The 12,360-nt window shown below is 46.4% G+C and overlaps 1 protein-coding gene across 1 annotated transcript in view; it reads right to left on the reverse strand.

Annotated features, from left to right (window-relative positions):
- The window catches only part of DCHS2 (dachsous cadherin-related 2), a 335,957-nt gene extending 324,405 nt beyond the window's left edge, over nt 1-11,552 (reverse strand). Inside the window, exon 1 of the mRNA XM_059923955.1 lies at nt 9,519-11,552. Coding sequence (XP_059779938.1) covers nt 9,519-11,552 — 2,034 coding nt within the window. The remainder of the gene's footprint in view (nt 1-9,518) is intronic.
- Nucleotides 11,553-12,360: the final 808 nt, after the last annotated feature.

Raw genomic sequence — 12,360 nt, forward strand, 5'->3', positions numbered from 1 at the left:
ACGCTACCTGGCAAGGTTTTCATTCAGAATTGAAAGAGAGATTACAAAGTCTCCCAAAAAGCAAAAATTAAAGGAGTTCATCACTACTAAACGGCCTTACATGAAATGCTAAAGAGTCTTCTTTAAGGCCACAACTAGAAATGACAAAACATATATATATAAAAAAAAAAATCTCACTGGTAAAGGCAAGTATAGTAAATGCAGTGGATGAGGCACTTAAGAGCTAGTATGAAGGTTAAAGGACAAAAATAGTACAAATCAACTATAACTACAATAAGTAGTTAAGGGATACACAAAATTAAAAAGATATAAGATATGACATCAAAATCATCCAACGTGGTGGTGTAGGGAGTAAAAACGTAGGCCATGTACAACGAGCCCACAGCTAACAACACACTCAATGGTAAACATCTGAAAGCTTCTCCTCTAAGATCAGAACTGAGACAAGGATGCCCACTCTTGCCACTTCATTCCACACAGTACTGGAAGTCCTAACCACAGCAATTAGGTAAGAAAGAGAAATAAAAGGCATCCAAATTGGAAAGGAAGAAGTAAAACTGTCACTATTTGCAGATGACATGATACAATAAATAGAAAACCCAAAAGGCTCCACCAAAAAACTATTAGAACTAATAAATGAATTCAGTAAAGATGCAGGATATAGAATAGAAATCTGTTGCATTTCTGCCCACTAATAATGAAAGAGAAAGAGAACTATCAGAAAAAGAAATTAAGAAAACAACCCCATTAACAATTGCATCAAAAAGAATAAAGTACCTAAGAATAAATTTAACCAAAGAGGTGAAAAACCTGCATTCTGGAAACTATAAGACACTGATGAAAGAAACTGAAGATGACACAAACATATGGAAAGATATACCATGCTCATGGATTGGAAAGATCAGTATCATTAAAATATCCATACTACCCAAAATAATCTGCAGATTCAATGCAATCCCTATCAAAATATCAATGGCATTTTTCACAGAACTAGAACAAATAATCCTAAAATTTGTATGGAACCACAAAAGGCCCCAAATATACAAAGCAATCCTGAGAAAGAAGAACAAAGCTTGAGGTGTCACACTCCCAGACTTGAAACTATACTACAAAGCTACAATAATCAAAACACTATGGCACTGATACCAAAACAAACACACAGAACAATGGAACAGAATAGAGAGCCCAGAAATAAACCCATGTTCATATGGTCAAGGAGGTAAGAATACAATGGGGAAAAGATAGTCTCTTCAATAATTGAACAGTGTTGGGAAAACTGGACAGCCACATGTAAAATAATGGAACTGGACCACTTTCTTATACCATATACAAAAATTAACTCAAAATGGTTTTAAAGACTTAAATGTAAGACTTGAAACCATAAAACTCCTAGAAGAAAACATAGGTAGTAACTTCTTTGACATCAATTTTAGCAATATTTTTTGCATATGTCTCCTCCAGAAAGGGCAACAAAAGCAAAAATAAACAAATGGGACTACATCAAACTAAAAAGCTTTTGCACAGTGAAGGAAACCACTGACAAAACTAAAAGGTGATCTATTGAATAGGATATCTGCAAACAATGTATCTGACAAGGGGTTGATATCCAAAATATGTAAAGAACTCATACAGCTCAATAGCTAAAAAACAAACAACCCAGTCAAATATGGGCAGAGGACCTGAATAGATATTTTTCCAAAGAAGATATACAGGTGGCCAACAGGCACAAAAAAAGGTACTCAACATCACTAATAATCAGGAAAATGTAAATTAAAATCACAATGAGATCACCTCATACCTGTCAGAATGGTTATTTCAAAAAGACAAGATGTGGAGAAAAGGGAACCCTCATGCACTGTTGATGGGACTGTAAACTTGTATAGCCACTACAGAAAACAGTATGGAGGCTCCTCAGAAAACTAAAAATAGAGCTACCATATGACCCAGCAATTCCACTTCTGGGTACTTATCCAAAGAAAATGAAAACACTAATTCAAAAAGATACATGTACTTCTATGTTCATTGCAGCACTATTTACAATAGCCAAGATATGGAAGCAAACTAGGTGTCCATCAACAGATGAATGGGTAAAAAAGATGGGATATATATACACACATATATACACATATATACAATGGAATATTACTCTGCCATAAAAAAGAATGAAATCTTGCGATCTGTGGCAACATGGACAGATGCAGAGGGTATTATGGTAAGTGAAATAAATAAGAAAAAGAAAGACAAATACCATGTGATTTCACTTGTATGTGTAATCTAAAAAACAAAGCAAACAAAAAAACAAAACAGAAACAGACTTATAGGTACAGAGAACAAACTGGTGGTTGCCAGAGGGGAGTGGGGTGGAGGGACTGGTGAAATACGTGAAGGGATTAAGAGGTACAAGCTTCCACTTATAAAATAAATAAGTCTTGGGGATGTAATGTACAGGAAATATAGTTGATAACATTGCAATAACTTTGTATGGTGATGGATGGTAACTGGACTTATTGTGGTGATCATTTCATAATGTATAAGAATATTGAATCACTATGTTGAACACCTCAAACTATATCATAATGTATGTTAATTATAACTCAATAAAAAAAAACATACTATGTTACTCTGTAGACCAGAATCATGCCCTGCACAGCTGAAAGGGATCCCACTGAATCTAAGTGTGATGCTTAGCACCCTTGGGGTGAAACCCTGAGGACTCATGACCCATCACACCAAGGCCTTTACCACAACTTACATCACACTGCCTCCCCTCTATGACTTTCACAGTGTTTTTTTTCTGTGGCAGCGTAGTGGGTGGGGTAGGAGTGGAGAATAGCTATTAAGAGGTCATTTGAACCTTCCTTTAAGACACATGGGATTCCATAAACCCATAAGGAGATGTTATAAGCTTCCAAGATAAGTAAAATAGGTTTCTCCCTTCATTGCCAGACACATACATCTAATTAAAACTGAATACACAATTTAAATTTTTTCTGCTTTTCATGCAAGAAAAAAATTTTTTTTAAAGATTTATTTATTATTTATTTTTGGCTACGTTGGGTCTCAGTTGTGGCATGAGGGATCTTTTGTTGCAGCATGCAGGCTTCTCTCAAGGTGTAGCGCACAGGTTTCTGAGTGCATGGGCTCTGTAGTTGTGGCGCGTGGGTTCCAGAGCATGTGGGCTCTGTAGTTTGCAGCACGCAGGCTCTAGTTGAGGCGCACAAGCTCAGTAGTTGTGGCGCGTGGGCTTAGTTGCCCCGCGGCATGTGGGATCTTAGTTCCCTGACCAGGGATCAAACCCGTGTCCCCTGCACTGTAAGGCGGATTCTTTACCACTGGACCACCAGGAAAGTCCCAAGAATTTTATTTGAAATGTCATTTTTAATTAGTCCTCAGCATTCACTATATCAGGCAAAATAGTCTTCATCATTTCTAGAAGTCTTATTTACTAGCATTTAATAATAAATAGCATGCATTCAGGACTTACTATAAGTCAAGCATTGTTTTAAGCATACATGTACTAATTCATCACACACATAAAAACTTTATATCAAGCTGATACCATTGTTATCCATATTTTCCAGATGAGGAAACTGAGGCACAGTGACCAAGATCACATGGCTAGTAAGTAGTGGAGCTGAGATTCAAACCCAGGCACACTGATCCCATAGTCTGGCTATATTTTTCATCACTGTGTGCAGCTTAATTTTAGTCTTCAAAGCTAAGAACTCTCTACCATGTAATGTCAATCATCTTTAGTTCTAGAACCAAGAACTAGACAAAGTACTTGCAAGTTATATATTGACTGTAACTAGAGATGCATCCCACAGATTCCAGGCTATACCCCTCCTATTACATAGCCAAACAAATTATCTGATCATCTTTCTCAAGCAGGAAAAGGGGAAAGGGAGTAAAGCCAGCTGATTGGTCTTGGGTAGCAGCTGGGTGGGGGACAGGGAGAGGAAGGCTACCAAAACGAAGTCTGAGAGAATTCTACAGCCAATCTCAAGTACCTAAAACAGGTCATCAAAGCAAAGCCAGAGGCACATAACAACACATGCTGGGAACTACAATGGAAGGCCAGCAGGAGTCGGATAATCAGGGAAGATGACAGTTGGCAGGTAATCTAGACTTATCCTGGAGACAGATGCAAATGACCACTGTGGAAATCTCACATGCTTTCAATGTGCATGTACAGACAGGTCAGGTCCATTCAAAAGAGCCAGAATGAGACAATCATAATATGGTAATACAATTCTATGACCATCAAAGCTGGCACACACTAGGTAAGTAGATAAGCTTGTATGTAAGGTAAGCAGTAAGAGTATGTCTGTAATAAGGTGAGGGATAAACAATGCAATTCAGACCATAAAATTCCAAAAGATCAATGATAAAATATATGGAGGAAAGAAACTTTACAATAAATTTAATACACATACAAATGAAATGTACAAAAAAATAAAATAGAGAGTAAAAACCTTTACTAGCTCTACCACTGACTAGTAAATTTTTTTTTCATTATGCTCTTCAATACAATTTAACAAAAGTGTTGATCTTCCAGTATATGAGATTGAGAACACTAGGAATTACAGGGACTCAAATACCATTAAATTGTAACAGCACAAGGCTATCACAATCCATCATCTTACTAATACAAGTAAACAACTATAGCACCATAAAGAACATTAAGAAAAGAGCTAGACAGAACAAGGAAACATTTAGTGGGAGGAGGTGGCATTTGAGATATGTCCAAAATCTCTCTGGTGTCAAGAACAGGCAACAGAAGACAAGAAACAATGTGGACAGAACTAGGGTGACAACAATGGGTATAAATGAAGGGACAAATGAAGGCCTTGGCAACTAGTGTGGTCAAATTTGGGGAGGAATCAAAGATGATATGAAGGTGTTAGGAAACATCTTCCTTAATCCAAGGTTGGCACTGGGACAGCCTCTTGAAAGAAGGCTTCACACTGTTCCTAAGGACCGCCTACCTCGGCATCCCTTGCCATCATCACCACCCAGACTTCAGGAGAGGGCCTGCCAGCCCTGGACACTTTGACTAAAGCTAATTAATAACCCTTCCCTTAAATCATACCACCCCGGGCGGTGTTTTGGGTTTTCCATTTTTACCTCCACAGTACAGTTGAGACAAAGTTCACACATTTAGAAAGACTTTCCTAAAGGCTAGGGAATTCATAAAAGGAAGTAACCCCAAAAGATGTAATGAATCAGAAGCAAGGTATAGGTTAGTCCTTCTCAGGCCATGGAGCACAGTTGGCATCAGGCCTTCAGTTGGCATCAGGCCTTCCCATCTCCCACATCTTCCCAGATGGTAGATATTATGTTTAATGCCCAGGCACCCCTCCTAGTCAGGCTCCTCAAAGTCAGACCAGGGGAGCAAACACACGAGCACAGTGGGTGCTCTCTCCCACAGCCCGTGTGTGGGATCCCAAGACCTGTTTTTTACCCAATTAATTCATATGAGCCATGACCTTGCTCTTCACCCTTGTCACTCTCAGCAATGAAACCCACAACCACTCCAACAAAGAGCAAAACACAGACACACACCAAATGCATAAATACATCTATAGAAGGGATCCATTAACAAAATATAGAAAGTTTCAAAAAGGAGATGATTAATGAAGGTTGGGGGTAAAAAGAAAGAAAGGGTAGAAGATAAATGACTTTATTTTAAAAATGTCATAATTTGAGATGTCAAAAATACTTCCAGGCAGAGGTACGTACCAGGTAGAGAAATGTTAATCTGCAGTTAGTAAAGGAGGTCGACCCTGGAGATGTTAAAAAAAAAAAAAAAGTTGCAGTCTGGGAATACATAAGTAGAAAGTATAGAAAAGAGCGAAGTGAGAGGAAGACAAAACCTTTGGAAACGCCTCTATCACACTGAGTAGGGGACACAAGGAGGAATTGGCAAGACAGAGACAGAGAGGATGCAGTGAGACAGAAGGCAGTGAAGATGATGCATTCAAGAAAGAGGAAGTGGGCAGCAGTCCAAAATGCTTTAGAGAACGAGTCAGGTTAAACTAAGAAAGCCCAGTGGATCTGAAATAAAAGAACATAGCTGCCTTTGGAGAGGCAGAATTTAACAGAGTGGTGGGGGAGATCAGAACAGGGTGGGAAGGGGTGATCAGCAAGTGGGGGCGGGGCATATGCCTTCACATGGAGGAGGGAAGGAGACAGGGGACGGAGGACTTGGGACTCTACACTTGGCTGGCACAGGGACCTGGCCTCACCACTGCCTCCCCAGCACCAGCATGAGTTCTTGGAATGTAATAGGTACCCCATACATACTGTTCACGGAATGTTGTTTATTCAATGAATGTTGTTGTCTGATTAAACAAATGAATTAGTGAATGAATACAGTACTGATATTTGGGGGAGTACAAGAGAATAATCTTGTTATGGAATGTGTGTAATTCAGGTATGAAGGCTGCAGTTACATTGTTTGAAGATCTGGTCACAAGATAAAGTGGCACAGTGGTTAAGAATCCCCCTGCCAATGCAGGGGACACAGATTCGAGCCCCAATCCGGGAAGAGCCCACATGCCGCAGAGCAACTAAGCCCGTGCGCCACAACTACTGAACCCGCGTGCCACAACTACTGAAGGCTGTGTGCCACAACTACTGAAGCCCGCACACCTAGAGCCCATGCTCCACAAGAGAAGCCACTGCAAGGAGAAGCCCACGCACCACAACGAAGACCCAACGCAACCAAAAATAAACAAATAAAAATAAATAAATTTATAAAAACAACAACAAGATAAAGGCTGTCAGTGTAGTTCACATGGTTGGATTTAGTGTGGGGCAGAGAGTGGCAGTCTCACCGCCAAGAGAGGCTGAGGTTAGTCTCTTTGACGGTAATCTGAAGAAAAAAAGAGTCTTTCAGGCCAGACACTAGAACTCAGAGGCAAACACAGGAGCAACTGCCTTGACCACGAAAACATCAAGAGATGCTGAAAGGAGCTCCCGAGGGGCAGGTTGTCAAGAAGGGGCTCTCCACCTGGGGGGCAATGGGGAGCAAGGAACTAAGAAATCCAGACAAGTGCCCACAAGGTTGTGAAAACCCTTTGGGGCTAGAGGTCACCCATCTCAGGCTGCTACTGGTTCTTGTCCTCTGTATTAAATCCCTTTGTTCGGCCCCACGTTTAAAGTCTTTGGAAAGTTCCAATCTGGGTCTGAGAACATGGAAGGATTCAGCCAGCACTGGGGGACAGGAGGATGGCTGCCCTGGGGTGGCAGCAGGAGCATAATAAGAGCGGAATAAGCCCAGGGATTAGTGTTGTGGAGTAACCACCAAGACACCTAGAAGTTTCAGGCTTTGTTTTATTAGGTGACATGGTATTCCCTTACAGGGAATCCAGGAAGGAATGTTTTTTTTCCCTGTCATTTCTCATTTTGTTTTTTTATGATTCTGACGAAGGAGAATTGAGCAGAGATGAGGTCTAAAGGGAGAAAACGGGTAAAGGGCAACAGAAAGGTTCAACTGTAAGAATTGATATAATGTAATTCAACAAAGCCCTGGAAGAAAGGATAGGCCATGAGATCCAAAGGGAGTGGGGGAGGTTTGTTTTTACAAAGTGGTATAAAGAAAGATTGAGAGTAAAGAGATCGCAAGCAGATGGAAGACACTCTGGGTGAGACTTAGGGGACAGAGTCAGCCAGAGAGCTGATTCAGCACAGAAAGTTCACAAAGCTGCTATGGTGAGGTCAGAGAGCCCAGTGTATAAGAATGTGTCTGCAATCTTGAGTGGCTAGATTGCTGGAATTTCCAGAAATTCTAATCAGCACCCTTTAATACTACCTATAACAATACTTGGCAACCTGAAAGGTTTTTTGCGATTGGAGATGCAGTCTTGCACTTGAGCTAAGTTCAGCTCACCATAATGGATCTGCCACATACCAAGTCATAATAATGGGATAAACTCACACCTCATGGCAGAATCATCTCACAATTTTTGAAACAACTCTGAAAAGACAGGTTCTAATCAAAGGAATCATAATTAATTTACCCTTCTTATTTTCCTTCAAATCGAGTCCAGTTGTACTGTTTAGTACCAAGATCCTTAAAGTCTTCCAGATGGAAGAAATTTTGGAAATTATCTAATCCAACCTCTCATCTATTATGACTTCAGTTTTCAACATCCATGGGAGACACAATTGGTGCCCACTGGCAGCATGTGCTCCTCTCCATTTCTCAGCCACATTTGCAGTACACCTGAGGCCACGTGGCTAAGCTCTGACCAATGGGACATTGGTGGACCTGATCTATGTCACTCCCAGCCCTGGCCCTACCTTGGATGGAGAAGGACCAATCAACCTGCATCGTATCAGACTCTGCTTGAGATGTAAATAAACTTCCATTATGTTATTCATCTGCATTTGTGGATCTGTTTCAGCAGCAAGCATTAACTGATTTTCAAGCCTTCTTTTAATAACCTAGCAACTCAATGAGTCATCAGTCATGCCAGAAAAAGGGATGGAGATTATTATTACCCACAGAGCCAAAGGATTAAAAAAGAGAGAAGAAGTTAGGTAACTCATTTTTAAAATACAGTGGCATCTTACTTATCTAAAGGTTATTGAGACATGACTTATCAAGGCTAAAGCCTCCCCCTCCCCCCCCCCCACCGGAGAACCAAGAAATAAGCCATAGAGGTCTTAAAACAACCCAACTTGAGAGCTAAATGGAGTTTTAGAGCTTCACTCACTAGTTAGTCTCTCAGGCTCTATTTATTTACTCAAATTATCTTGGAGTAAATAAACCAGTCTTGGAAATCTAGTTTGTTATCTCACATCAGATAAATACTAGGAAATTGGAAGCCGTAAGGAGTACTGCTAGAAGGGTGCACATCACAACATTCTGAGATCCGTTTATAAAGGATATCATCCATTTTATAAAGGATGATTGAGCCCCGCTACTCCTGAATCCAGAAGGCATCACTGAAGGAGTTCAGCCCGCAACTGGTAAAAATGACTTGATGTCCTCAACTACCTCTTGTAAACTTGCAGAGAAGGTAGGACAATGTGTAAGAAGTCTCTGGAAATAGTTACTCAAAACAGTTTCAGTGTTTAAAGGCATACACTTGTTTACTTGAAAAACCAATATGTGAGGGCCACCTCACTTCCCCAGGTGGCCACATAATGATCCTCAAATATATGCGACATTGCCATTTGCACACTGTTAAAAAGTAAAACCGAGAATGGGTTGTTCCTCCCAAACCTATTTGGGGGCTCATATCCAGACTGAAGGAAATCAGCATTCCATAAGGAAAATCAAGATCCAAATATTATGTGAGGTAGAAAAGACCTTAGAGACCATTCAGAAAAGTTAGGTGACCAGAGGGCATCCATTCATCTCCCTGCAGAGGAGGAACCAGAGCCCATGTCCCCTGCCTTCTGAGCTTGGGTATAACTATCCACATCACAATTCTTCCCTGTACTTACTCACAACCTCTCCATCCCTGCCCAGGCCTCCCGTAGATCCATAGGCCTGATGCACTCACCTGAAGAAAGCAGTGTCCGACTGGGGAATGCTCCAGAAGGGTGGCGTTGTACACCTGCTTCAGGAAGATGGGCTCGTTGTCATTCACGTCGTCCACAGTGATGCTCACAAGGCAGGTGGCAGAGAGCGGGGGCTCTCCGAGGTCTTGGGCCACCACTCTCAGCTCTACAGCCTCCTGGACCTCTCGGTCCAGACTCCGGGTGGTGCTAATCACACCAATTTCAGGATCGATGCTGAAGGACGGTCCACACTCAGCGGTGGGCCTCAGAGCCTCCGGGTTGCAGCGCGCTGGGAGAGGGACCAGCGCGTAGCGCAGCCGGGCGTGGTCTGTGCCAGGCTCATCCGCATCGGAGGCGCTGACGCACACTACCGCGGTGCCGGGGGCCGCGGCCTCGGACACTGAGGCCCGGTAATTCTCCTGGCTGAAGAGAGGCGGCTGGTCATTGAGGTCAGCGACCCGGAGCAGCAGCGTCTTCTCTGTGCTCAGCGGCGGGGATCCCGCATCCGTGGCCACCAGTCGCAAATCATACAGGTCTCTGCTCTCCCTGTCTAGGGGCCCATCGACGCAAAGGAAAAATACTCCTGAGGAGCCTCCGGACCGCAGCGCAAAGGCTCTCTCACCGCCCTCCAAGGTCAGCGAGATGCTCCCGCCCCCGAGGCCCATACCGACTTCCCCGGCGGCCTCCTCTTCCTTCTCTGGGTCACCGTCCGCGTCGGACACGGAGACCCGAGCCACATAGTCGCCGACTCGAGAGCCCTCAGAGACGCGCGCGGCGCCTCCTTCGGTAAGGAAGAGCAGATGAATGGCGGGCCAGTTGTCATTCACGTCCAGCACCGCGATGGACACGCGCACGGTGGCAACCTCGGGCTCGGCACCTCCGTCGCGGGCCTCCACCACCAGCTGGTGCCAGGCCTGAGCCTCGCGGTCCAGCGGCCTCTGCACCCGCACCACCCCGCTCATCTCCTCCACCGCGAAATAGGCCGCGTCGCCCAGCGGCCCGCCACTGCCACCCGTCCCGAGCGCTTGCCGGGAGCGGATTCTGTAGCTCACATGGCCATTGGGCCCCAGGTCACGGTCGGTGGCGCGCACGCGACAGACCTCAGCGCCTGGCAGTGCGTCCTCGCGCACGGCGGCGCGGTACTCGCTCTGCTCAAATACGGGTGGGTTGTCGTTCTCATCCAGCACGCGCAGGTCCACCCGCAGGCTGCCCGTGCGCCGCGGGCGACCGCCGTCCCACGCCTCGATCTGCAGCTCGTGTGCTGCCACCGCCTCTCGGTCCAAGCGCCGCAGCAGCACCAGGTCTAGGGGCTCAAGGGGCGACGAGGACAGCGGCGACTTTGGTGACCCCGGGGCCCCGTAGCGCAACTGGAAGAATGGTCCTGCGGGGTCCTCAGAAAGGTCGGACGGTTGCACCAGGGTGTAGCCCTGTATGCTGAACAGCCCGGCGTCCGGGTCTTGGGCGCCTGGCAGGCGGAAGGCTGTACCTGGCGGGCTGAGCTCGGAGACGTCGAGTTGCAGGGAGTCGCGGGGAAAGCGGGGCGAGTGGTCGTTCACGTCGTTGACGCGGATCTCCACCTGCACCACCGCGCCCAGCAGCGTGGCGGCCACGAAGCTGTAGTGGTCCCGCCGCTCTCGGTCCAGGCGCCGCGCCGTGCGGATGATGCCTGTGTCCGGATGCACGTGGAAGTCGTCCAGCAACGGGGAGTCATCCGAGTCCTCGGACAGAAAGAAGCCGCCCCCCTCCTGCTGCTGCTGCGTGGCCGGCAGCCCCGCGCGGATGTCGCCGACTAGAGTGTCTGGAGGAAGGCCCTCGTCCACGGAAAGACTGAGGTTGAACACCTGGGCAGACGAGCCCGAGGCCGCCCACAGCCACGCGTGCACGAAGAGCCCGAGCAGGAAGCGCTGCGCCCCGGGGCCGCCGCCGCCCGGCAGCCCTCTGGGTGACCCTCTGCTCCCGGGGAGCAGGAGGCGCTTCCCGGCTGGAGCCCCGAGCTGCTGACGCCCTTCTCCCATCCTCCGCCCAGAAGGGCTCATTTCTCCGCCAGCTCCTTGGGAAGGCTCCCAGGTAACTGCCAGGTTGTGGCACGATGGCAGAAAAATCCAGGAGCCTCTTCAGTGTCTGAGCCAAAGAAGAAAAGACTTTGTTTGGCAAACAAAACCAACAGACCCAGGAGTTCCCGAGGTTACATCTGCAACTGGTGAAAACGTCCTCCGCCCGCAGCTCGCGCAGACAGGGAGGGAAACTCTAGCTGCCTCTGCTGCTGCAGCCACCTCTTCAGTCCCTGGATTTCTTTAAACGAGTCTCATCTCTTTTCCTCTCTCCTTTTATTCTTTTTACATCTGTTCCTTGTTCTGCTAGGCTGGTTGTTTCGCCCTGGTAAAGTCAGGTGCATTATTCTTTTGCCAAAAAGAATGAAATTATTTAAAGCGCACACACAGGAGAGGCTGGGGGTCGGGCAGGGGAAGGAGGTGGAGTAAGGGCGGGAGGCCGGGAGCAAGGGCGCGCGGGGCCGGAGAGGGAGGGAGGGAGGAAGGGAGGAGGGAGCCGCGGCTCGGGCTGCGGCGTAGTCAGCGGCTCCGGGGGCAGCCGCACCCGCAGCGTCTCGGGGCGCTGGGGACCGCGAGGCTCCCCTCCGCCCCAGCCCCCCCCCCCCGCTCTCCTCCCCCGTCGTGACGCGGCGCACACCCGGGCAAACTCCCACCTGCGAGGCGCCGCTGCAGTGGGACCCGTTTGTGGCTGGGCTGGGGACGGAGCAGAGGGAGGCAAACGAGAAAGGACCCGGAGATTTGGACTGTGGGGCGGGTGAAGGTCGCGCAGGCCAGGCGTCCGCTGGGGCTGTGC

This window comes from Balaenoptera ricei, chromosome 5, assembly GCF_028023285.1.
Source record: "Balaenoptera ricei isolate mBalRic1 chromosome 5, mBalRic1.hap2, whole genome shotgun sequence".
NCBI lineage: Eukaryota > Metazoa > Chordata > Mammalia > Artiodactyla > Balaenopteridae > Balaenoptera > Balaenoptera ricei.